Source organism: Jaculus jaculus, chromosome 1 (assembly GCF_020740685.1).
Source record: "Jaculus jaculus isolate mJacJac1 chromosome 1, mJacJac1.mat.Y.cur, whole genome shotgun sequence".
Classification (NCBI taxonomy): Eukaryota; Metazoa; Chordata; class Mammalia; order Rodentia; family Dipodidae; genus Jaculus; species Jaculus jaculus.
The window spans coordinates 133,429,018-133,454,828 of NC_059102.1; the positions used below are offsets into that span (position 1 = coordinate 133,429,018).

At 50.3% G+C, this 25,811-nt stretch overlaps 1 protein-coding gene across 7 annotated transcripts; it reads left to right on the forward strand.

Moving 5' to 3' along the window:
• Nucleotides 1–1,153: 1,153 nt before the first annotated feature.
• On the forward strand, nucleotides 1,154–25,203 carry Phf19 (PHD finger protein 19). 7 transcript variants are annotated; one of them, XM_004662750.2, is made up of 15 exons: nucleotides 1,154–1,226; nucleotides 3,538–3,738; nucleotides 4,259–4,340; nucleotides 10,474–10,569; nucleotides 11,026–11,126; nucleotides 11,777–11,925; nucleotides 13,635–13,730; nucleotides 14,527–14,595; nucleotides 14,681–14,801; nucleotides 17,267–17,334; nucleotides 18,572–18,739; nucleotides 19,282–19,369; nucleotides 20,096–20,181; nucleotides 21,518–21,613; nucleotides 22,791–25,203. In XM_004662750.2, the coding sequence occupies exons 2-15, from the start codon at nucleotides 3,553–3,555 to the stop codon at nucleotides 23,131–23,133; spliced, it is 1,749 nt and encodes a 582-aa protein (XP_004662807.1). In that variant the 5' UTR covers nucleotides 1,154–1,226; nucleotides 3,538–3,552; the 3' UTR covers nucleotides 23,134–25,203. The 7 variants fall into 7 exon arrangements, 5 of the variants coding, with proteins under 5 accessions (XP_004662807.1, XP_045016686.1, XP_045016651.1 ...); XR_006639341.1 differs by lacking the exon at nucleotides 1,154–1,226 and adding an exon at nucleotides 2,046–2,608 and having other exon boundaries at nucleotides 19,282–19,314; nucleotides 22,791–22,836; XR_006639339.1 differs by lacking the exon at nucleotides 1,154–1,226 and adding an exon at nucleotides 2,047–2,608 and having other exon boundaries at nucleotides 18,572–18,714; nucleotides 22,791–22,836.
• Nucleotides 25,204–25,811: the final 608 nt, after the last annotated feature.

A 25,811-nucleotide genomic window follows, 5' to 3' on the forward strand; every position in this document is an offset into this window, starting at 1 on the left:
CAAATACCCTGACAGGAAAGATGGCAAAGACCCGCGAATGAATGGAGTGTAGAAGGGCAAAAGAAGACTCCTGAGCCTCAGGCTGGGGAAATGAGCTAGAGGAAAGACAGGGGCTGCTGGCAGGGCCGGCCACACCCCAAGAAGCAAAAAAAAAAAAAAAAAAAGAGTGCAAAAGGTGAGAGATGAACAGGGAGGGCTCGCCTGAGGCTACAGTCATGAATGCACACACTCCCTGAGCCAGAAGGCCTTCCTAGCAGGTGCGATGGGCACTAGGGACTAAGGGCAAGGATAGAGGTGTGGATGTTCACCAGTGCTTTCTCCAGTCCTGGCGCCAAGAATGAGTTCGGGTGGGGACACGTCTGCCATTCTCCGAAGGAAGGTCCTCCTTCATCTGATTGGAGCCATGCCCACATGATCTGCGGTCCTATGACTCTTGCATGTCCCCTTTCGCTGTGTGCCATTTACTTATGTGTCGGGTCTGTGCACACAGTGTGTGCGATTGTCCCTTGGGCACTGTGTGTGTGTGTTTGGCGCGTAGGTGGCACACGCCAGAGGGCCGCGTTGTTACGGGGTTGTGTGCTTTGCATGTGGCTCTGCGGGGTCAGTGCTGCGGGCGCTGGGCTGCGGGCGCTGGGTGTCTCCAGGTCCGTGCGCCATGTGCACGGCACTTCTCTCCGCTATGGTGTGTCGGGGCTTGGTGAGGTGTGTGTGCTTCTGTTAGGCTTGTGCTGGAAGGTCAAGGTGCAGAACGACCCCATGCGGTCGTCCTGGGTCCGCGTCCAGGCTGTGTCGCCCCACCGCGGTGGGTTCCGCGCGCGGCCTTGGGCCGCGGGCTGGCGACGCGGAGGCGCGGCCCCGGGGGCGGGCGCGGGCGGCGCTGCGGGGCCCCGCGACCCGCCGGCTCCAATGGCGAGGCCGGCGCGGCCCCTGCTAATTACATAAGCGGGACGTCAATAATTCGCGGGAAAACGCGAAAAAGATGGCGCCCCGCGCCCGGGGGGCCCCTTCCTGAGCGCCCGAGCCCCTCCCTCCCTCCCTCCCCCTCCGCCCTCCTCCCGCAGTCGCCCCCGCCCCGCCCCCGCCGAGACCCCGACCCCGGCCCCGGCCCCACGGGCGGACACTCACTCGGCCGGGCAGCCGCGGGCGGAGGGAGCGCACCGCCTCCCCGCCGCCGATGCGCCTGGTGGCCAGACTCCGAGTGGGACCGGCGGACGCGCAGCCTCGCGGTAAGCCCCGCGCTGCGGGCGGCCCGGGACCTACTCCCGACCGCACGCCGGCTGCTCCCCCGGCGCACGACTTCCCCTGTCCGAACGCCGGCGGGTGCTCGGAACGTCCCCGGGGAGAGCTGCACTCCCGGGGGTGGGGGGGGGATGGGGACCAAAGGGGAGCGGTGCGCGCCGGGCGGCGGAGCCTCAGGCACATCCCCAGCCCCAGGGGAGCGCGGGTGACAGACAGCTCGCTGCGGCTGGGCCCCCAGCTTTCCTCGTCCAGTCGGGGTCTGGGTGGAGGGGAGGTTAAGCGGGACGTTTTAGGATTTTGCTCACGTCCGAAGTCGGGCTGCGGCGGGTTGGGGACGCGGGGAGGTTTGTCGTCCGGTGCAATTGAGGGATAGGAGCGCCAGAACCCAAAGAGGGCAATTCGGCAAGCTCTTCTCCCTCCTGAACACCCGTTTAAAAAGCCAACGGCTGCCCTGGGAGAGGCCCCCGGAGCATGAATCATCCGCGCTTCCTGCCCCCGCCTGGCCCCGCGCGCCGGGTGCCGCGGATTTGAACTGGACGCCAAAGGGAACCCGCAAGCAGGCATTTCTGTACAGATGGGTTTGAATCAGCCAATCACAACCCGCGGGAGCCCGCTCCGGGAGGATAGAGGCGGGGTGGGGGCCGCTACCCGGGGGCCCCAGAGCGGCCAAGGGTGGTGGTGGGGTGGGGGGGGGGGACGCGGCCCGATTCCAAACGCTCCGCGGGGGAGGAAGTGTCAGTTTGTGAACCTGCTAAGGCCAGCCCAGGCTCCTGGCCAGGCGGCTAGGGACTTCGCAACGCCCAGGGGAGCCAGGTGGCAGGGCGAGAGCAAGGGTTCTGACAGCATCCCAGTGCCTCCGCCCGGGCGGAAAGAGAGGAAGAAGCGCACAGAGGGGGTGTGGCCACCCACCGTCTGAAAAGCCAAGGTCCTGCCTGCCTGCTGTTGCCCCAGGGCCCATCGCCTGCCCACGTGTAACTAGTGTCACAGACGGACTGGCAAGCTGCTGTTGACAGCGTCCTGCAGTCTCACGAGAGTTCACCGACACTCAACGTGAGAACACACACAGGACGATCTTCTTGTGGACATGATAGGACACCAAGTGCCCAGCACCATGGCAGGGAGGAGGAAACCAGAGCCGAAGGGGCCAGGAACAGAGTGAGGCTGTGTTTGGCCCTAGCCCAGAGTGTGTGGAGGGGCATGGTGCCAAGTGAGTCCACAGAGGGAAGGAGGAGGCAGCACTGAATAACCAGTAAAGGTTTGGGGAGCCACAGGTTTCCGGAAGACTCTGGTGGAGCGGAAGGGAAACAGGAGTGGCCTGGCCGCGCCCCACCCTAGGTTGTCTGCAGAGGTAACCAGGCTCCGGAAAGAGGTGAATAAATGAATGGCAAAAGATGAAGCCTGAACAGGGTGGAGAAGAGGGCAGGGATACCAGTGTCACTTACTTGAAGTTGGCCAGCTGTGGCAGCTTACTGTCTGGACAAGTTTGAGGTGTCTGGAGTTTGGGGCCTGATTGGGAGAATGGCACATTTAATAGAGAGGGAGAGGCTGGCTTGGGGATGGATGGCTTAGCTGCTTGGAACAAATGTGTAGCAACAAAAGATTGAACAGGTTTGAATGCCCCAGAATTGGTTTCCATTACATTTGTCCTGTAACTGTAAACAGAAAAGGGGATTGCAAAAGACAGGTGGCCAAGTCCACCAGCTCGCAAGCCACCCCAGAGACTTTTCATCACTAGATTGCGCTTTTTCTGGACAGATTTCAGTATAAAAGGGGAGACATGGAAACTTATCAGTTACTCCCTTCAAGAAGACCCTTGGAGTGGGTTTGCATATGGAACAAAGCTTCAGGCTCCTGGGACAGGGGTTTAAGTACCTGGGTAGGGTAGCGTAGAGGGTCTTTGTTCTTCGCATGTGGAGAAACTCGCTCTTAAATGTAGCACACATAACTCCCTTCATGATGGACCACAGCTCTGCCTTTCTTCTTCTCCTTACCATGCCTCAGTTTCCCTGTCAGTGAGGCAAAAGTCTGACAGGAAGCACTGACTAAAGAAATTGTAGTTTCTTCCTTCCCCTTGTATAGGCTTTCAGTAACCTAGAAGCAAGAAATAAAAACCCTGAGCTGCCTTTAATCCCAGCACTGGGGAGGCTGAGGTAGGATCGCCATGAGTTCAAGGCCAGCCTGGGCTACAGAATGAGTTCCAGGTCAGCCTAGGCTGGAGTGAGACTGTGCTTTAAAAAAAAAAAAAAGGAGGAGGAGGAAAGAAAGAGGGAGGGGAAAAATAAACTTTTTTCCTCTCAGTGTCAGCAGAAGCTGATGGAGACTGGAGCTGTGGAGTCAAGGACTCGAGATGCCTATGGTGCCACCAGTTGCCTCCCCAACAAGGGGACCCTGGCTAAGAGCAGGAGCAACTTCAAAGACTTGATGTCCAAGCTGACGGAAGGCCAGTACGTGCTGTGCCGGTGGACAGATGGCCTGTATTACCTTGGGAAGATCAAGAGGGTGAGCCTTTCCTCCCTGGCCTGGGACCCAGACTCAGCATCTTTTAGTTCATCCTCATTCCTTCCTTGTTTTGGTTTTTCGAGGTAGGGTCTCACTCTGGCTCAGGCTGACCTGGAATTCACTATGTAGTCTCAGTGTGGCCTCAAACTCTTGGTGATCCTCCTACCTCTGCCTCTGGAGTGCTGGGATTAAAGGTGTGCGCCCCCACACCCGCCTTCCTCATCCCTTCTTGTTTCCCCTGCCTAGAAGCTAAAAGTGGAAGCAGCCAAGTCTGGCTTTGTATGCACTGTAGCAAGCCAGCAGGCTGGGCAGGACACAGGTGACCATTTAGCCTGTTCTTCTGCCTTCAATATTCCCACCAAGTTAGTTATCCACCTGCCCCTGATTGTCCAGGAGAAAGAAGCACAGTGCGGCCCTCGCCTTCTGGCCTAGCTGCCTTCTGAAGCAAAGTGCAGGAGGAAGCCTGGCGTCCTTGTGGCTCTTCCCGGCCTTCTCATGTTGCTCTCTCTTTGGGCCCCAGGTCAGCAGCTCTAAGCAAAGCTGTCTTGTGACTTTTGAAGATAATTCCAAATACTGGGTCCTGTGGAAGGATATACAGCACGGTGAGTACTCCTAATGCTCCTGGTGCCCCTCCCCCAAGTCTGCTCCCCTCCACCTTCAGTTTTTCCTTCTCTCTCTCCATCTTCTTTCTAGCAGTGAGCCCCAAGCCCACCTGATACGTGATCAGATTTCAAGTTGGGTGGTCCTCCCTCTGAATGCTCCTGCCTCAGGAGTGAGGCAGGACAGGTGGAGAAGTGGCTCAGGCAGGTGCAGAGTGTCGGGCTGGGTTTCAGGCCTGTGTTTTGTGCCCTTCCTGCACTTCTGCCTCACAAAACTCTGGTTCCCATGGGACTAGGAACGAGGAGGGCAGACGAGCAGTATTATCAGCTATAGACTTGAACACTGCTCCTTATTGGCCCAAGAAGAAAACTGGTGCACTTTTGTGCATCTGGCTTTACGTGGATACTAGGAAATAGAACTCATGTCATTAGGCTCTGCAGGCAAGTGCCTTAACTGTTAAGCCATCTCTCTAGCCCCACCATTACCTTATTTTTAACTAACTTATTTTACTGTTTTTTTTTTTTTTTCAATATAGGGTCTCACTGTAGTCCAGGCTGACCTGGAGTACACTACATAGTCTCAAGGTAGCCTCGAACTCATGGTGATCCTCCTACCTCTGCCTCCCAAGTGCTGGGATTAAAGGAGTGTGCCACCACGCCTGGCTTTTTTTTTTTTTTTTTAACTTTACTGTTTTTGAGGAACAGTTTGAGACAGGTTCCCATGTAACTAGGGTGGATTACAAGTGTGCACCGTCATGCCAACTGAACTGTTTTTCTTTTTTTAAATATTTTTATTGGGCTGGAGAGATGGCTTAGTGGCTAAGGTGCATGCCTGTGAAGCCTTAGGACCCATGTTCAACTCTCTAGATCCCACATAAGCCAGACGCACACAGGTGAGGCAAATACAAAATCACGCATGCCCAATAGGTGGTGCAAGTGTCTGGAGTTCAATTGCAGTGGCTGAGGTCCTGGTGTGCCAATTCTCTCTCCTTCCCTCCTTCTGTGTCTCTAAATAAATGAATAAATAGAGTAATAAAAAATGTTTATTTATTTGCAAGCAGAGAGGGACAGGGAATATAGAGATAGAATGGTCACACAAGGACTTCCAGTGATTGCAAACAAACTTCAGATGCATGTGCCACTTTGTGCAACTGGCTTTATGTAGGTACTGGGGAATTAAACCCAGGTTGTTAGGCTTTGTAGGTAAGTACATTAACTGCTGAGTCATCTCTCTAGCCCCTGAACTGTGTTTTTCTTCCTTTCTTTTTTTTTGTTTTTTTGAGGTAAGGTCTCACTAGTCCAGGCTGACCTGGAATACACTAAGTAGTCTAAAGTTGGTCTTGAACTCACAGTAATCCTCCTACCTCCTACCTCTGCCTCCCAAGCGCTAGGATTAAAGGCATGCACCACCATGCCCAGCTGAACTGTGTTTTTCTAAGAACTCCTATGATTGGTCCTAGGGGTCAGTTTGTAGGATGTTTCCATTCATTCTTCTGGGTTGTCAAAGCACAATGCTTGAGCCAAATTAAGTGGACAGTCACCAGGAGCTTATGATGCTACTTAACTTTGCTTGAGTAACAGTGTAAGAAATAGCCATCCAAAGACTCTCCTTTGTTTTGATGTTTTGTTTTGTATCTGAGGAGAGGTCTCACTCTAGCCTAGACTGACCTGAAACTCACCCCAGGCTAGCCTCAAACTCACACTCAAACTCCTACCTCTGCTGAGATAAAAGGTGTGCACCACCCTGTCAAATACTTCTTTTAGAACTGGGGTGATGGCTCAGCGGTCAAGGGCACTTAAAATGCAAGCTTGAGGACCTGAGCTACCCATCACCTAGGTAAAAAGCCATGTGTGGGTATACATTCTTGTAACCCTAGAGCTGAGAGGGATGGAGACAGGAGAATTGTTGGGACTATGCAGCTAAGAATGACCTTGAACTCCTGATCTGCTGACTCCGTTCATGTAGCCTGGAGCCTTCAACTCTTGGGATCAAGAGATTCTTCTGCCTCAGCCCCTGTAGCTAGGCCTGTCTGCGTGTGCCTACCCACGCAGGTGGTCATGTTCTCACAGCAGAGATGTCTTTTCAACACTTGGGCACTCAAATGTTGCCTGTACCTGTTTTCTACCTCCAGCCCTAACAAACTTTTATGTATGTATATATGTATGTATTTATTTGCAAGCAGAGAGAGAGGAAACACACACAGAGAAAGAGAGAAAGAGAATGGGCACACCAGGGCCTCCAGCCACTGAAAATGAACTTCGGATGTATGTGTCATTGTGCATCTGGCTTTATGTGGGTACTGGGGAATCAATCCTGGGTCTTTAGGCATTGCAAGTAAGCGCCTTAAGTACTAAGCCATCTCTCCAGCCACAAACAAACTTATTTTAAATTTTAACCTGAACTCTATAAAGCCTCAACCATAGGTCATACTAAAAATATGCACAAAAACCAGATAATAACCTTTACTTTTAATACTATGTCTAATATCAGTAAAGGAAAATTATTTTACTATTTTTTTTTTCATAACAACTGGTTAAGGAAGATATAATAATGTTGTATGACTCCCTCTGCTCTCAGAAAGTAGAGGTAAGATCAGCTCAGGCGTCATAGCAGGGCCTTGTCTGAAAATAAACACATAAATGACTTTTTTGGTTTGGTTTGGTTTGGTTTTTTGAGGTAGGGTCTCACTCTGGCCCAGGCTGACCTGGAATGAACTATGTATTATTCCCAGAGTGGCCTCAAACTCGGGGCGATCTTCCTACCTCTGCCTGCCGGGTGGACTTTTTGTTTTGTGCAAGTAGGGTCTCACTCTAGCCCAGACTGACCTGGAATTTCTATGTAGTCTCATGCTGGCCTCAAACTCACAGTGATCCTCCTACCTCAGCCTCCCCCCAGTTTACAAAAAGAAGAAGAAGAAGACTGGTGAAGGCTACTGTTCCTGGGGCAAGGAGGGTGAGGGTGACCCAGGAAGCCTGAAAAGGGACATGCGTAGGTGCAGCTGTTAACTTTCAGGACAGAAAGGGAGCTGGGCTGAGAACCATCCCTTCCCTGCAGACGGAAGATGTCTTACGGAGATGGCAAATTAGGAGCATTCTTGCTGCCATTCTCCCCTGTACGTTATGGATATCACTTGACAGTCACAATACACACCTGTACATTTTTTTTAATCATAGAGTTCCTAGCAGCCACTGTGACAATTGACTTAAGAGAAGAAATTAGTTTGCCATTTATATTGTATAGAACAGATGTGACCCACTGGGAGGCAGGTTCCAGGTCAGATAGATCTTGGGCAGTGTTCCAGCTCTGCCCACTTTAGCTGCCTTAGGAAAGTAATGTCATTTTTTCTGAGTCCCCATTTCTTCATCTGAAAGTAGGAGGCAGTGAAAGACCAGGCTTCATAGAGTGGTTGGGGAGATTGGTGAGATAATCCAGTAAAATGCTTACTTAGCCCAGTGCTACTGAACTACACAGAGGCAGTTTCTAAGAACATTTGGGTGAAAAGATTATTCCAAGAAGTCTGCTAAGTGGAGGCCTCAGAACCAATCCAGTTTATCAATCTTTCAAACAACCCCTTTCACCAAGAAGCTGTAGCCAGAGGAGAGGGATTCCCTCCCAATTCTTTCAAGCCCAGACTTAATTATATAAAGATCCAAAGCCATGAGCATCCTTTGCTGCCTTGTCTCTATAGAAAGCATAAGGAACCAGCTGCAAGAGAAAGATGGTTCATCTTTTCAGGGCTTGTGTGGCAGACCCACCATATACTAACACCATGTCAGCGCAGTAGTGTGTGGCCGGGACAAGGTTGTCTGCTGGCTGGCCAGATGGTTGCTTCTACCATGCAAAAGGGTGGCCCCTTGGCATCTCCTAGGATGAAAGTTCAAGGCTGAGCATAATGTAGTTGTGATCCATAACTTTAGAAAGACAAAGAAGACAGACCCAGTGTGGGCACTACCTTCTTGAGGAATATTCAAGAACAAAAGGGGCTGTAGAGATGGTTTAGCAGTTAAATGCTTGTCTATGAAGCCTAAGGACCCAGGTTCAAGGCTCAATTCCCCAGTACTCTTGTAAACCAGATGCACAAGGTGGTGCATGCATCTGGAGTTCATTTACAGTGGGTGGAGGCCCTGGTGCTCTCTTCCCCCCTTTCTCTCTCTATATATATATCAAATAAATACATATATATTTGATATATATATATATGTACATATGTATATATGTATATCAAATAAATAAACAAAAACTTAAAAGATAAGGAAAAACTTTTTTTTTAAAAGAACAAGAGGTGAAGTCCCTGATGGCCACATAGTCTGTAAATATGTCTTGAACACCTGTTACATCCCAGGGATACATAATTGAAATGATACTATTTGTGTATCTATATAACTTTGAGCTTCAGGAGTCTGAGGCAGGAAGATCACCAGTTCAATCCAGGCTAGGCCACATCATAATACCCTGGCTTAAAACCATTAAAAGCAAGACAAGACAAAATGAAAAGGTGATTTCTGCCTACTCAAATGTAAGGAGTGGGGATATAGCCCAGTGGTTATAGTTTTTGGCTGGCATGTGCAAAGCCTTGCTTGTTTTGATCCCAACATTGTCAAAAAAGGAGGGAGGGATGCATTTAACATATTCATATAAACCTCTGATGTAAAACATTTATTCCTCAATTAACAACAACAAAAAGGCTGGAGGGATGGCTTAGCGGTTAAGGTGCTTGCCTGCAAAGCCTAAAGACCTGTGTTCAACTCTCCAGATTCCACATAAACCAGGTGCACAAGGATGAGGCAAGCACAAGGCCGCACATGCCTACTAGGTGCAGCAAGCATCTGGAGTTCGATGTCAATGGCTGAGGCCCTGGCACATCAATTCTCTCTCTCTCCCATAAAAAAAAATTTTTTTTTGAGAAAAGAGATGGAGAGGAAACCAGAGGAATAAAAGCCATCTTTTATTTGGACCTTGATCTAAAATACAAAATTGTGGGGTTAGGGATTTAGCTCAGTGAAAGAATATTTACCTACCAAGCACAAGGGCCTGGGCACCAAAACTACCCCACAAAATTGTGATAACATGTAAAAGAAATTTCACATGAACACTAACTGAATTTGTTGGTATCAGTTATTAATTTTACATACAATAGATCTATGTAGATTTTTTTAAGTTCTGATCTTTTAAAGGCACAATTGAAATATTTATGAAAAATGATTTGGTATCTGAATCTTGAAATAATAATAAGAGGGAGAAATAGATGAAAATATAGTCCCAACACCAGTGGCTGTGAGTTCATGATTATTTATGAGAATATGTAGTTTGATTGTAAGTGTACATTATTATCCCATAATAAATGTTTAAAATGTTATTTAACATAAAAATGTTTAATAAGGGCTGTAGAGATGGTGCTTACCTGCAAAACCTAATGACCAGAGTTCAATTCCCCAGTACTTATATAAAGCCAGATGCACACATCTGCAGGGCTGGAGGCCCTGGCACACCCATTCTCTCTCTGTCTTTCTCTAGCTGTTCTCTCTGCTTGCAAACAGATAAATAAATAAAAACATTTTAAAAAATATTTTTATTTTCTTTATTTATTTGAGATACAGAAAGAAAGAGGCAGAGAGAGAGAGAGAGGGGGGGGGGGGAGAATGGGTGTGCTAGGGCCTCCAGCCACTGCAAACGAACTCCAAATGCATGTGCCACCTTGTGCAGCTGGCTTATGTGGGTCCTGGGGAATCAAACCCAGATTTTTTGGCTTTGCAGGCAAGTGCCTTAACCTCTAAGCCATCTCCCCAGGCCTAAAAACATTTTTAAAATGCTTAATAAAGCAAGTTAGATTTGGCAAGAAAGGGACCCTGATAGGGCCAAAAGAAGAAAAAATTTTATGTCAGATAGATAGCCATGGATTTTACTCCCATCTCTCTTCCCTACTAGCTGAGCAAGGAACTTAACCTTCAAGACTCAGTTTCTCTATCTTTGGAAAGAGGTAACATAAGCGCCTCTACAGAGTTAGAAGGATTCAAAAGGGAGACCTAGGGGCCTGATGCTGGGCCCAGTGCCCAGTAGAGGCTCAGCCCCCAAACTGGGAGTTTTGATTCTTTGTTTCTGTGAGCTGGACCTGAGCCAAGAGGGCCTCTTTTTCAGCTGGTGTGCCAGGGGAGGAGCCCAAGTGTGACATCTGCCTGGGGAAGACATCAGGGCCTCTGAATGAGATCCTCATCTGTGGGAAGTGTGGCCTGGGTGAGTGGGTGAGCGGAGCATTGTAAAGGCCCCTACCCCGTTCCCCTCTCCCCCTGTGCTGACCTCTCATGGACACTGCTCCTTACCTGCTGGGATCTCTGCTGGCTCGCAGCTGCTTCTTTCCCTGTATGAGTCCCCGAACCCAGGGAGATGAGCGGGGAACTTTGAGAAAGTGCCCTGGGACATGTCGTTTGGGGCGCTGCTCTGCAGAGAGGACAGTTGGGAAGGAAGGGGTGCGAGTGAGGAAGCCAGTGCTTGGTGTTTCCTGCCCTGACCAATACTTCTTTATGCCCAGCTGGATACCCACTTGGCTGCCTGGCTGGATCTTGCTAGCCACTGCCCTGGCAGCTGGCAGGCAGAGCTCCTAGGGCTTGCCACAGCTCTCCCAGTCTTGCGCAGCTGGCCTTGGGGCCGTTGCTTCCTCGTGGATACTCACTGCCTCCTCTTCTGCCCTAGGTTACCACCAGCAGTGCCACATCCCGGTGGCAGGCAGTGCGGACCGGCCGCAGCTCACTCCCTGGTTCTGCAGACGTTGCATTTTCGCCCTAGCTGTGCGGGTGAGCTCTCTAATTCCCCAGCTCTCTCCCTTCCTGCACTAGCTGGGTATCCTGGAGGCCCCCTGGACTCGGCCTCACTCCTTCACTCCTCCTCTGCCACCTCCCCCCACTTGGGTTTTGGACCAATCGCATCTCTGTCATTTAGCAACTGTAATGTCCTTGGCCAGATTTCAGAGCCTCTCCGAATTTTGCTTTCCTCCACTGGAAAACAGGTTTGGTGTCAGGAATAGACGCCCCCCAGCAGTGCTTTACAATTAAGAGGGTCCTGGAGAGATGATTTAACGGTTAAGGTGCTGGCCTAACGAAGCCTAAGGACCCAGGCTCCATTCCCCAGGACCCACGAAAGCCAAATGCACAAAGTAGCACAAGCCTCTGCAGTTCATTTGCAGTGGCTGGAGGTCATGGAGCACCCATTCATTCTCTCTCTCTCTCAAATTGAAGAAAAAATAAATAAGAAAATTCATGTATATGGCCACACTCACTACATATGGGTTATTCATAGAATATCTGGGTCTTCTCCGCGCGCGCGCGCACACACACGCACACACACACGCGCACACACACACACACACACACACACACACGCACACACCCCTTATTACTCTTGCCATCAGTAGGTTGGTAACAGGGCCCTCCTCCCCTCCTCCCAGAAAGGCGGCGCGCTGAAGAAAGGGGCCATCGCGCGGACTCTGCAGGCCGTGAAGATGGTGCTGTCCTACCAGCCCGAGGAGCTCGAGTGGGACTCGCCCCACCGCACCAACCAGCAGCAGTGCTACTGCTACTGTGGCGGCCCCGGAGAGTAAGGCTGGCCGGCGGCGGGGCCCCAGGGAGGCGGGGAAACTAGACTGTTGGACGGCGCTAGACCACTGTCATCCTGGTGGGGGGGGCGAGGGTCACACCCTAGGGGCGGGGCCCCAAAGGGATGGGGGGGGTAGCAAGAGAAGGCTACCAGGAAAGTCCAGCTGGAGCATCCTGGGAGCTGGTGGATGGGAAGAGAAGAGAAGAGGAGGAGGCTGTGAAAGTTAAGGGTTCCTGGTAGGGTCTTCGTGGGCAAAAACGTGAAGAATAAGATGGGATGGCTGACCTTCAGGGCAATGGGGAGAAAAGGGGAGATTTTTTTTTGTTTGATTGTTTTTTTTGTGTGTGTGGAGGGACCACCTGGGAAAGGAGGAAGTATTGAGGCTAAGAGATTGGGAGTTGGCCCACATCCTCGCAGGACATCCAAATCCTGACTCTGCCCCCTTGCCTGCAGCACCACTCCTGAGCCACAGTTCTCCAAGTTTCCTTTCATGTGATTGTGAGCAGAGGGAACATAAGATAACTCACATGAAGGCTCACACAGTACCTGCTATTCACTTGCTGAACACTTCAAACGTGCAGACTGCGCCTGGTGGTCTTACTGCAGAGTGGAAGTTAAGATTGCCTTCTCAGTGTCAGCCAGGGCAGCAGGCAGGTGTGGAGATTGCTTTCCCAGAAAGATGCAGGCGGCGCTGTGAGGCCTAGATTGGCGGTGAGGTAGAGAATTTCCCTGTTTGCTTTTTCCTGCGAGCTGGGGCCTCTGGGGACTTCCAGACAAGTGAGCCTGCTCCCTTGCACTGACTGTTTCAGGCATTGTGAGAGGAACCACAGGCGTAAGAGGCAGGGTTGCTGTCCTCTTCAGACAGCCTAGAGAACCCCCTGAGGTCCCGAATCTCGGAAGCAGCTCTGATGACAAGAACTAAGTGTCTGGAGGCTGTGCTTAGAGCCCAGCTGGGTAACTGCCACTTGACCTACTTCATCGGCTTCCCATGGTGCTAGGGAGGCCTGGTGGAAGACAGATGGGGAAAAACATACAGAAACCTTCACGGCATCAGTAAGGCAGGGATTCTCAATGTTTTGTGGGAGGTAGTTAGAAATTCCTCCCAGAGGCTTCCTTAAAGACTGGGCAGGTCTGCAGTGGACCAGGGAATTCTGCATATTAACCTGGAGCACACCGGCATCCGCTGTTGTTAAAGAAATAACGTTTGTACTCTTCATCCATAGACAGGGAGGAGTTGGTGGTAGCCATGACAGGGTGAGATATAATCCCAGGTGAGATTAGATGTAGGGCTGCCCCATGTAGTTTATAGGAGCCATTCTTCATGAAGTCCTTTAAGCAAACCTCATTGCTAGTGATGTTTGGGAAACAGTGTGTGGGACACAGTCCAGAAGGGGTTCCAGTGTGGCCTGAAAGAATGAATGCGGACTTTGAAGTTGGAGAGACCAGGATTGGAATCATTATTCTCTGCTTGTTTCAGAGTGACTTTGAACGAACCATTTGACTTCTGATTCATCTGTGCTTTATGGTTGGGTTGGTAGTGCACTTTTTACCAGATGGCAAGTTCTAGCCAGGTGACAATCCTGGCTCCTGGGTGTTTGGTTAACTGTGACCCACAGTTTCCAACTGGTGGAGGGTGGGTGTGTTGGGAGAAGTTGCTGAGCCCCCTGCTTGGCTCTGATGTGGCCATGCCTGTTCTTCTATCTCTGCAGGTGGTACCTGCGCATGTTGCAATGTTACCGGTGCAGGCAGTGGTTCCATGAGGCCTGCACACAGTGCCTCAATGAGCCCATGATGTTTGGAGACCGGTAAGTGCTCATTAGGTCAGTCGGGCCTTATGGTGCAATGAAGGAACCAACAGTGACAGTAGCAACCTGCTCAGATTGCCTGTCAGGCTGCAAACAAGGTGGTCTGTGATAGCCTATGCCATCTACTGGGGACAGGGGTAACTGTGCTAGCCCAGGGGAAACTCAAGGAACATGCTGGACTACTACAATGGGCACTGGTTTGTGAAGTATCTTAGGCAAATTCCTGCTTTCTCTAAGCTCCAGTCTCTTCAAGTATCTGGGGCTAGAAGAGAGATAGTCCCTACTGTAGTTACACCAAGTGTTACTGCAGAAGTCACTAGGGAAATGGATGGCATCTAACTCGTGGGGTTAGCTGGGGTGTCCAGTCCAACCTTTAGACATTATGACATGACACCATCTACAAATGTTTTGGTCCTCATTCATAGCTGTCCCGGGATGCATGCAGCTTGTGGGCTATAGATTGAACATACCTGGAAGCTAATGGAGGTCATTATATAGATCATATCAGATGTGATTTTTTGGAAGGAGGCTGGTGTTTTATGTTGATTGGGACTGTGTGTTTGTCTCAGAAGGGACAGGAGTGACCACTACAGTCCAGCCTATGAACTAGGCTGCACTGCAGTGATATTCGGGGAGAGGTGAAGGGTAGGGCTAAATTCTTTGGTCCCTGCTCCCTATCCCCTAGAGACCAGACACATCAGAACTGAACACTGTGGAAAAGCAGGTGGTGGGTGAGGGGGATACTCTCGAGTGGGTGTCAGAGCCCTTCCCAGCCCCTCTCTTGCCCCACCCACAGGTTTTATTTGTTTCTCTGCTCCGTGTGTAACCAGGGTCCAGAGTACATCGAGAGACTGCCCCTGCGATGGTAAAGGGTGGGGCCTGCCCCTGCCAGCTTCTCCCGACCCCTCCTTTGGCCCTGCCCCTCACCTGGCCCATGCTCTCCTTCCTAGGGTAGACGTTGTTCACCTGGCCCTTTATAACCTGGGCGTGCAGAGCAAGAAGAAGTACTTTGACTTTGAGGAGATTCTAGCCTTTGTCAACCATCACTGGGAGCTCCTGCAACTTGGCAAGGTACATAGGGCCATAGGTGCCAGAGATGCCTGCACGGGGTCACTCAGTGCAGGGATAGGTTGTAGACGTTTGAGTCTTAGGTGAGTCAAGGTCTCCAAGCCTGTGCCTGGGGAAGAGCTTTGTGACCTCCAGTTTGGGCAATGAACAGCTGGGGCCTCACCAACTCAGCCCCAGGTAGCTGAGGGCCTGGGCCAGGTAAGGCTGGAGAAGGGTTTTCGTCTTAGGTGGTTGGCCCATACCAGATTTCTTGGCTAGGGTGGAAAGTATAGTTGGGTCTGCCCCTGCTGATTGTGATTTGAAAAGCGGGTCTCTAGAGGCCCCAGATCCATAGAGTGAGAATGTTGGAGCTGAAGAGCAACTTGCCAGTAGTTGAGCCAGAGTTGTAGCAAAGGCCTTCCCTAGGAGATTCCCCCTCTACTTTGAAAATACCATCAGCATACTCATGACTACATGCAGAATGAGGCATCTTGTCCTCAACTGCTCCAAACCCTTTTTGAATGAGACAGGATTCAAAAAGCTAAATAAAACAGAAACTCTTGCCAGACATGGTGGCACACACCTTTAATTCCAGCACCCAGGAGGGAGAGTTAGGATTGCCATGAGTTCGAGGCCACCCTGAGACTATACATGGTTAATTCCGGGTCATCCTGGACCAGAGTGAGACCCTACCTCAAAAAACCAAAAGAAAAAGAAAAAAAAAAGAAAGAAAAAGAAACTTATGCTTAGTAAAAAGATTAATATAATGTCTTCATCAACTATGGTATTGAATATGAGACATACATATAAAGCCTTAAAAGTTAAGAGTTAGTGTTCTGTTGTTGCTGCTGATGATGTTGTTTCAAGGCAGGGTCTCACTCTAACCCAGGCTGGAATGGAAGTCATTCTGTCATCCCAGGCTGGCTTCAAATTTTTAGCAATCCTCCCACCTCTGCTCCCCAAGGGCTGCAATTAAAGCATGTGCCACCATGCCCAGCTGAGTTAGGTTTTTTTTTTTTTTCTTCAGTTTTTCAAAGTAGGGTCTCACTCTAGCCCAAGCGGACCTGAAATTCACTGTGTAGTCTCAGGCGGGCCTCGAACTCACAGTGATCCTCCTGCCTGTGCTTCCAAGTGCTAGGATTAAAGGGGTGCACCACCACACCCAGCTCAAGTTAGTGTTGTTTTTTTTAATTACTTATGTAAACAGTGTATATACAGCCATGTTGGAAGTTAGTATTTTTTAAGTAATTTTTTCTGACTTATAAAAACTATAATGTTCCTAGTAGAAAAAATTATCAGCAAACATGCAGAAATATGCTTTAAACATCCATATTATGGGATTAGGGGAGTGGTTCATTGAGTAAGAGAATTTGCTGTGTAGGCAGGAGAACCTGAATTTGAGCAGAGTGCTGTGGCACACGTGTCTTTAATCCCAGCACTCTCCAGGCAGAGGAGGATCACTCTGAGTTCGAGGCCAGCCTGGGATGACAGAATGAGGTCAGCTGGAGCCTGGGTGAGACCTTACCCCAAAAAAACCAGAGAGAGAGAGAGAGGGAGAAACTGCATTTGATTCCCAGTTCCCACATAACACGCTGAGCATGACCACACATGCCTGCGGCCCCAGCGCTGAGGGGACAGAGGCAGGACGATCACTAGTGCTCCTAGGTCAGCCAGTCTAACTAAACAATGGGGAGCTTCCAGTTCAACAAGAGACTGTCTCAGGGAAATAAGCTGCAAAAGCACTAGATGAGGACCCTGATACCCTCTGACCCTCCCATACTACATGAGCATGGGGCATGTGCATTTACACACATATGTGCACATACCACACACACCCCAAAAGGAAAAAAATCCATATTCTCACATGGCATACTACCAAGAAATAGAAATAATGCACAAGTACATTCCCCCATTTTTTTTTTCTGGTTTTCATGTTTTAGATGATACAGTATATGCAATTTTAAATCATCTGTTTTTCAGTTAGTATTATAAATACTTTTCACAGTCTTAAAAGTTTTTATAAACATTGTAAGTGGCTTTGTTGATTTCAACCATAGTGTGCTGGTTTCCTTCCTAACTGGCATAGTTTTTTCCCCTTTTGTCTACCTTTAGAAACAATGCCATAGGGAATGTTACTGCATGTGAACTAATGTTCTTACCTGCCCAGCACTAGATCTGTATCATAGATCCCATGAAGTAACACTGAAGATTGGAGATTGAACCCAGGGCCTCTTGCATGACAGGCATGCACTCTGACTAGGCTACATCCCCAGCCCTGTAAAAGCTCCTGATCTATTTAAGCCAGGTGTTTTCATCTCCATTGCTAGGTGGGGAAATGAACTCAGAGAGGCTTGTCTGAGAGCATGGTGTATGTCAGTGGTCCACACCGGGAGGATGCAGGAACATTGGGAGATAGAGGATGGGCCAGACTGGGGCCTTTTCAGTTGCCGCATGCCTGGGTCTAACTGTCCTGCTGCTGTTCCCTTTAGCTTACTAGCACCCCTGTGACAGATCGAGGACCGCATCTCCTCAATGCTCTGAACAGTTACAAAAGCCGGTGAGTGCAGGGAGAAGGGGGTGCTGTGGACCTCAAACAGGATGATTTTAATTTAAAGTCTCTCTTCCTACACATAGCCTTTGCTCAAGCTGTGTTCCCTGCCTTGACTCCTCCCCTTCCCTTTGACCTCATCCCTCCTTCCTACCATGGAGCAAAGTGACACATGGGTACCAATACCCTGCTTCAGTTTTATCTGGGCTCCATTCCATAGGGGGTGCAAATCCCACTCAGCCAGCTGGGAAGCTGAGCCAGGCCTAGGAAAGAAGCGCCTCTCAGGTGGGCCTCAGCCACCTAACTGGTCCCTGAAGCTATGTTTTCCCATTGCAAGTTGTTAACTCACAGCAGGTTCATCCCTTGCCGCGGCCACCTGTGGGAATGTGCAGCCCCCTATTTCAGTATCTAAGGCCCTTTATGATCAGGCACTGCCTATATATCTTCTGCCATTGTCCCTTTGCTTTATGTACTCAGAGTGCCAACCACCATGGAGTGCTTGGCTCCCCATCTAGTTCTTTTGCTCTTAGAGCCCAGGGTAAAACTCTCGAGCCTCCTGCCTCAGCCTCCCGGGTGCTGAGATGGTAGGCGGAGAGATATGCACCACCACACTTGGTGCACTCGTTGGTTTTGCTCCTGTCTTCCCTGTGCCTGATGCTCTTCTGTCCCTTTCATCCATGTCTTCAATCAACAGGTAGTTACTGAGTTCCATCAACAAGTACTTCTTGCTCTGTGACAGACTGTCTTGGTTCTGAGGTTACAAGACACAGTCCCTGCTGTGAAAACTTTCTCGACACTCTAGCAGAGGGACCCTCTTTTACTTTTCTTTGATTTGGGGTGTCGACAAGACCCACTCTTGTAGATAACTTTTCTTGCCCTCTAGGTGGTCAACTCAGAGGGCATGCCTGGTTTTGGACCATGTCTGAAGCCTCTTGACTCAGTATTGAAAGGTGAAAAGTGCCAAGAGGTGCTTCCACATGGCTGAGGTGACGCCAGTATTTGGGTCCCAGGAGTTTCACTGTGTGCTGCAAGTTGGGACTGGTTGAGACCAGGAAGAAAGGGAGAGGAAGAACTATACACAGGAGGAAAGACAGGGAGAAGCTCCACTACTGTCTCAACCCCCTGCCCCCACAGAGGTCACTTTGGACTAGCTCTGTGCTCAGGGAAGCAGGAGGGGCTGATGATCCCTGGCCACACACCCCGGGGGATGAGCTCACAACCTGGGCCTCTCTCCTGCCCACTGCAGGTTCCTGTGTGGGAAGGAGATCAAGAAGAAGAAGTGCATCTTCCGCCTGCGCATCCGCGTCCCGCCCAACCCACCTGGAAAGCTGCTCCCTGACAAGGGGCTGGTGCCCAGTGACCGAGGAGCCTCTCAGCTGCTGCCGCTGCGTAAGAGAGGAGCGAGCAAGCCTGGGTCAGTGCTGAGGTCCCAGGGCTGTGGCTGCAGCTGCCTTGAGATCCTGCCCCCAGCTCCCAGGTCCAGCAAATGGTAGAAAGCTGTGTCATGGGCCCAGGCAATGTGATGCCATTCACATAATCCCGAAGCCGGCTGGTCCCAGCAACCTTAGAGGGCTAGTGAGTGGCTCCTAGACTTCTCCCAACCACTGTGAGGGCTCTCATTGACTAGCTCATGGGAAGCCTGATCCTGGGACCCCGGCTGTGTGAAAGGAAGGCGAGTGGAAGAGAGTGAGCTGCCCTTCCCCTCCCAGCCAAGCAGTCTCCTCTTCAGGAGCATCATAGCAGGGCTTTGAGAGGCACATGCCAGGGAAGCACCTTGCCTTTTTCCACCTTCCAGAGCCTTCCATACCCATTGCTTCAGGGTCCCTCTTCCCTAGCCAAGCCAAACCTCTACCCCATATAGGCTCCTGCCCCAACACTCCTGAGGCTCCCCCCTCTGAGCGCCCCCTGGCCCTCAGGCTCTGACTGGGCCACCCTCTCCCTTTTCTGTCTCCACAGTTTGTTGCCTCACGAATTCCAGCAGCAGAAAAGGCGAGTTTATAGAAGAAAAAGATCAAAGTTTTTGCTGGAAGATGCTATTCCCAGTGTTAGTTCCTGGTTTTCTTACTCTCCAGTTCCATGTGCAGGGCCAGCACACATTAGGGGTTCCTGGACAGAAAAAAATGGCCCCAGGCTTAGGGGACTCTCCTGTGTCCCATTTCCTATAACAGAGAAACAAGGAAAAGCTAAGCACCCTAAAACTACTCCTTTAGCTCCCCAAGCTCTGACAAACCAGGGCATGGGTAGGTAATGTTCTAGCCCCAGTGAGGAAACGGGTTAGTGTGGGGCCCTGACTTTCCTGCCACACCTCAAGGCAGAGGCCAAGCCCAACCACATCCTTACCAAAGCCCTCCCTGTGGGCTGCAGTATTAAAAATGCCTCACCTCCTTAGCACATTACAGTTTACAGAACATCTCCACAGCCATTACTGACTCTGGCTTTGCTTCCTGACACCTCTCAGCGGGGAGCAGGCTAAGGGTTAAGGTCTCCATTTTGCAGTGGAGATAACTGAGATTAAGAGAGATAAAGGCCACCCAGGTGGCCAAGATGAAGCCAGGGCAGAAAGTAAGGTGACTTGGCTCTCTGCTCAGGATTTGGAGTAAAGAGGAGGTGACAGGCCTTACCCTAGGGAGAGTGTAGCCCCCAGCAACCTGGCTGGACAGCAGGCGGCCCATGTGGCTCTCCCTCAGCTGGGGAAAAGGTTGCTGCTTGGGGGAGACAAGTCTGTCTTTTGCTGACTAGCCCTTCCTGTCTTCTTCATCTGTGTCTACAGAGTGACTTCACCTCGGCCTGGAGCACTAACCATCACTTGGCCAGCATATTCGACTTCACTCTGGATGAAATCCAGAGTTTAAAAAGGTATTGAGGGCTGGAAATACGGCTCAGTAGTTAAAGACACTTGCTTGAAAGCCTGATGGCCCAGGTTCAAGTCCCAGTTCCCACACAGAGTGGCATGTGCATCTGGAGTTCATTTGTAGTGGCAAAGGGCCCTGGCATGCCCATGCACTCTCTCTCTCACTCTCTCAAATAAATAGATAAAAATATTTTTAAAAGCCAGGCATGGTGGCTCATGTCTTTAATCCCAGCACTTGGAGGCCAGAGGTAGAAGGATAGCTGAGAGTTCAAGGCCAGCCTGAGACTACATAGTGAATTCCAGGTTAGCCAAGACTAGAGTGAGACCCTGCCTTGAAAACCCAAATAATAATATTAACAATAATAGTAAATTTTACAAAAAGGTCTTGCCCAGGGGCCCAGCAGAGAAGGCCACTCTGGAACCTAGGAGTGGGACGCTTCCTCTATCCCGCAGCACACAGGAAAGTGGGCAGGGAAGAAGGCATCCTGAGGAGGTGGGAGCTCCCTTGGGGTTCTTCTGAAACTGCAGTTTAAAGGTCTCTACTGCACACGGCTGCTGAGGATCTTTGTATGCTACAGCTTTCAGTATAATGCCCCTTGCTGTCCAGAGCTGTGGCCTCCACCCCTCCAGCCCCGTCCTGCCAGTCTCTGCCTCGTCGTGCCTTAGAGCGACAGGGCTGTGGCTAGCCCAGTCTGTCTCGGCCATGTGCTCACGCCGTTCCCTCTGCCCAGGAAGGTCCTGTGCCCTGCCCTTCCCCATCTGAAGACCCAGGGCGCTGCTTCCTCCAGGCTGTGTTGGAGGCCTTCCTACTCTGCCCACAGCACCCATACTAAGATACACACAAGGGCAGGAATTGTACCTGGTTTTTTTTTTTTCATCGTATTCCTAAAGTCACTGATGGCCAGTCAGTGCTGGCCAGAGTTCAGAGGAAGGTATGAAGGATTTAAAGTCAGATAGATAGAGCTCGAGACCCTGTGCCAGTTCTGGCTGTGTTGCTGTGACTAAATCCCTTAAACTCCCAACCTTGTATTTTCCTCAACAAGATGGAAGGGCACTTTAGACCTGTGGTACTGCCCAAGGGCCTAGTAGATACTGACTATGTCACCAGGGCGTCCCTCACCAACAGGGAAGATTTATTTATTTATTTATTTTCACTTCTTGTCTTTGAATACTGAATGGGTAGTAAAAAGACAAACAGGTGTGAGGGTGAGTAGCGTGGCAATGAGCCTCTTCAAGGATGATGGATGCCTGTCAGAGTGGTCCCACGGGACCCCGAGAGCCAGGTTCACAGGGCCTTTTGGGGTCAGGCTAGCAGCAAGCTCTCCCTCTCCCCCCTTACAGTGCCAGCTCAGGCCAGACCTTCTTCTCAGACATGGACTTTACTGATGCTGCCAGCACCTCTGGCTCTGCCTCCACCAGCCTCTCCTATGACTCCAGGTGAGCCATGAGAACTTTCTCTCAAGCTTGCAAGTGATAGCAGTCTGCAGCCCATTCACTTCCAAGTTCTGGGTACAGGTCCATTCCATACATTCGGATCCTCAGGCTGGGGGACCTGGTCTTCTTCAATTGAGATTCTGACCTTGGAACCCTTATTCCAAGTCACCAGGGGTTAGGTGACAGAGAATAGGCATTCATGTTGCCCTGGCTCCTTCCCCTTGGGATGCTCTTTACCTCCTACAAGATGTTGTGTGACACCTAGGGACTAATGATTCCAGTTGTGGGGCTGTTTGACCACACGTCCTTTCATTCTGGGCCTCTTGGCCTCTGAGCACCATGACTGTGCCTCAGACTGCAGGGTTCCTGATCATGTATCTTAAGCCTGGTTGAGAGGCAGAGAACACAGTCTGGGAGTGGGCAGAATTCTCCAGTAGCTGGTGGTCAGCACCACGAAAGGGTGATGCTGTAGGGGCCAGGGTTTCTCTTGCAGTTGGGCTCCTCCAGCTGTATTTTCAGGTACATGGTGGCTTTGCAAAGGACAATGACCAGTGCAGGTCTAAGGCCTTCTCTGCCTCTACACATCTGCTAGGTGTCTTCCTCTGCTGTTACATGGGTAACATCTGGCTGCATGTACTAGGCAAATGCTTTACCACTGAATACTACCTTTTTATGCCTGTACTCCAACTCATGTCTCCCTTTTCTTTTGTTCTCACTGGTGCTTTGGATCCTGGCCTCCATACCTCTGCATCTGTGCACCTTGTGTGTGTGTGCACGCCTGTGTGGTACAAGGTCCTTTAGTTCCTATCTCTTTTTGGCTCACCTGCTTCCAGATGAGCCTAGGTGGAGGGCCAGGCAGCCTACGCAGGGCCTCTGCGCTGTCAGACTTCCAGCTGCACAGGCAGTGACATATCCATCTACTGCCCAGGTTCTGGACACAGAGAGCGTAAGCTTGCAAGTCAGGCATACCCAAGTTTGAATCCTGGCTCCTGTGCTGCTCAGCTGGTTTAATGCCTAAAGCCTCAGTTTCCTTCCTCCCAGGGCTGTAATGAGGATGCAGTGAGATAATCTATGCCCAGGCCTTGACATAGTGCCTGATCCCTAAGAGACTCTTGGGTGAGGAATAATTACTATTGCTCCATCTCATTCCCATCATCTCCCCCTTCCTGTTTTGGTACAGGCGGACAGTGGGCAGCCGCAAGAGGAAGCTGGCAGCCAAAGCATACGTGCCCCTGCGGGCAAAACGGCGGGCAGCAGAGCTGGGTGGCTGCTGCCCCTCAGACAGCAGTGCAGAGGGGCCTTCATTCCCTGAGCAGCCAGACGAAGGCATTGACAGCCACACGTTTGAGAGCATCAGTGAAGATGACTCGTCCTTGTCCCACCTCAAGTCATCCATCACAAACTACTTTGGTGCAGCTGGACGGTTAGCCTGTGGGGAGAAGTACCAAGTGCTGGCTCGGAGGGTCACTCCAGAGGGCAAGGTTCAGTATTTGGTGGAATGGGAAGGGACCACCCCTTACTGACCACCCTTTAGGGGCTGCTCAGAGCCCTGAAAACCAAAGGAGGGATAGCAGAAGCCATAGGCTCCCTGTTTTCTCCAGGCTGGAGGTGAGGAGGGAAATAGGATGGAGCCCAAAGTGCCTGGCAGAAGTCTCTGGCTGCTGCCCACCAGGCCAAGGCCTGTGTGCTGCTGTGCTAATTGCCTGTGTCTTTCAAGGTCCCACTGGTTCTGTTTGGTATTTCTCCACACGTCACACCCCCAAACTGTTACTCTGAATTCATGTCCTCATGGCTGTGACCCTTAACCCTGAATCTGTTTCTCTTTGTCCTGAGTCCTCCATCCCTTCACCTTAACCCATTTGGGGTGTTAGTGTGTTTACACATCTTCCATGTGCACATTTGTCCCTCACTGGATATCATTTACACCTGACCAATGGGGATAGATTCTTGCTGGGGCCTCACCGAGAGCAGGTACTCCTGAGAGAGGAGTAGGGTGGAACCCCTCTCTGCCTGTTTGTGCCAGGCCCTTGTCTTCACCTCTGGGAAACCTCATGACAGAGGCTTGGGACCCAAGGCCTGGAGAGCAATGATCTGGGTCTGCGCTGAAATAACCGGCATTAGGACCCTTTATGAAGGCTGAGAGGGAAAGCTGCCAGCATCAGCTCTACAGATTGCAGAAATTTGTCTGTCCCTAGCCATCCCCTTCACTATGGTGATGGAGCAGGTCCTGCCTCACTGGCATAGAGAGGTCCTTGTACACCAGAGGAACTAGTAGGAGGGGGAGGTAGAATGAGAAGCCTTGGCAGACTAAATCTCAGACCCACCACATAGCACAACACAACATGGCCTCATGCCATGTAAACATACACAGCCACACAGGGTCAGTCTAGATTCTGCCTTTGCCTCTCTCTTGGCCTTTTCCATGGGCACATGCTACAACTAACATGAAAGCTCAGCCCTTGCTCCCTTCTTCCTTCCTGTGAACCAGCTGTGGACCCACGGGAAACGTGGAGAACTCATGCATACTGTGTTGTGTGTCACCTGCTTCACTCGGACACTGATAATTACTTCTGGGGACAGGTTGGGATTTTTCAAGGACCTGAGTCATTTGGTCCCCTTGAAAGAAAGCTTGTCATTGAGGGTGTTAACAGAATCTTAGAAGGGACATTTAACTCAGCTCCATTTGGAGGGAAACTAAAATTAGGAGGGGCAAGTACCCCTTATTTTTGCTGCTTCTGTATTAAAAATGGACTCACTTGATTGGAAAATGGAAATAAGTGCCTTTGGGGGAGGGTAGAGGCACCAGATTGGAACCAGCCTTACCCAACTGCTGCCATGGCCTCTGGCTGGCTAGATTTTGAAGGCTGCCAGCTGGAAGGCGAAGGTGGGTAGAACAGAGGCCACAGTGGGACAGCAGGCCTGAGGAACTGACTTCAAACTATGACTCAGCTTGAACTCTCCCCACTTGTGATCATTCAGGGTGCCCTTGATATAGGCTAGATGCCACCTGCCTTAAATGTACGCAACTATAGTGCCTTTCACAGTGCCTTTGCCTCATATCCTGTGCACAGCATGTCCACGTCCCTCTATTTCCTTGCCATGGCCCAGGCAGGCATGTGGGCATTGGGCCCAGTCCTCAGCCTCACAGCTGCTGCCACTAAGGCTCCTGAGTGAGGCCAGGCAGAAGAGGAGAAGCCAGCTCCAAGCCCAGCAGGGATGTGGGCTGTGGAGCCTAGTCTGGCTTCAAAACAACCTTCAAGGTTTAATTTCCAGGTTTCTGCAATAGCCAGAGAGCAAGGCCTGCCCCGGTGTGTGTACCTTCACTGATGTGTCGTATAGGGAAAGGCCTGCCCCGGTGTGTCTCCTTCACTGATGTGCTCCAGAAAAGCTTTGGGTCCATGGAGCTGAGCAGTGTGGAAGGTACAGCCCCACTAAGGAAGAAAGCACAAGGCCCAACCAGGTCACCTGACTCCTTACCAGATAATAGCTACATTACTGCCAACTGACCTTGTAAATCTGTGCACCTTTGAAAAGAAACATGGTTTTGAATTGCTGCTTTTAATAACATTTGTTATATTAAAGTTATAAATTAATATATCTGGTTTACAATGTAAAATTTCTCTTTGAAAAACCAACTGGATTGTCAGCTTTTGTGTGGCTGGAGGAACTAACTCTGAACATAGTGCTGGCCTCTTGGAACTCCATCGTTTTGCCATCTTGCCAATCCTGCCCAACACATTCTTAGCAGTATCCCCATCTTTATTGCCAGAGTTGTAGGACCTTTTTTCTACTGAGATGAGAAAACATTTTTCTCTAGAAATTTGGAACAAGAAGTTAGAATTCTCAGAAATTCCTCCAAGTTATTAGCTAACAAAATACTTCATATTCCTTTCCTCATTATAGGTACTTAAGGAAAGCTCTGTATAGAGCCATATTAAGCTACATAGTATTTACAAAGGATTGTAGCCCGTAAGGAAGAGAGTGGAAAGTGCCAGGTACATCATTTGGTTGGTATTCATATACTATGGCATTTGGATATGTATTAATAGCAGATAAAATTGTGTCTAAATTGCCAATTTGAGAATTTATCTCACTCCCAAAGTTAATTTCTTGGACCACTAGTCATAGAATTTGTACAAATACCTTTAGTTCCAGTACTTGGGAAGTTGAAGTAGGAGAATTTTCCAGAGATTGAGGTCAT

Bases quoted from the DNA above. Each gene is read 5' to 3' on its own strand.
- Phf19 (XM_004662750.2), top strand. From the start codon at position 3,553: ATGGAGACTGGAGCTGTGGAGTCAAGGACTCGAGATGCCTATGGTGCC. The intron at 14,802-17,266 runs GTACATAGGGCC...TGTTCCCTTTAG, and splicing joins AGCTCCTGCAACTTGGCAAG to CTTACTAGCACCCCTGTGAC. The intron at 18,740-19,281 runs GTCAGTGCTGAG...CTGTCTCCACAG, and splicing joins AGAGGAGCGAGCAAGCCTGG to TTTGTTGCCTCACGAATTCC.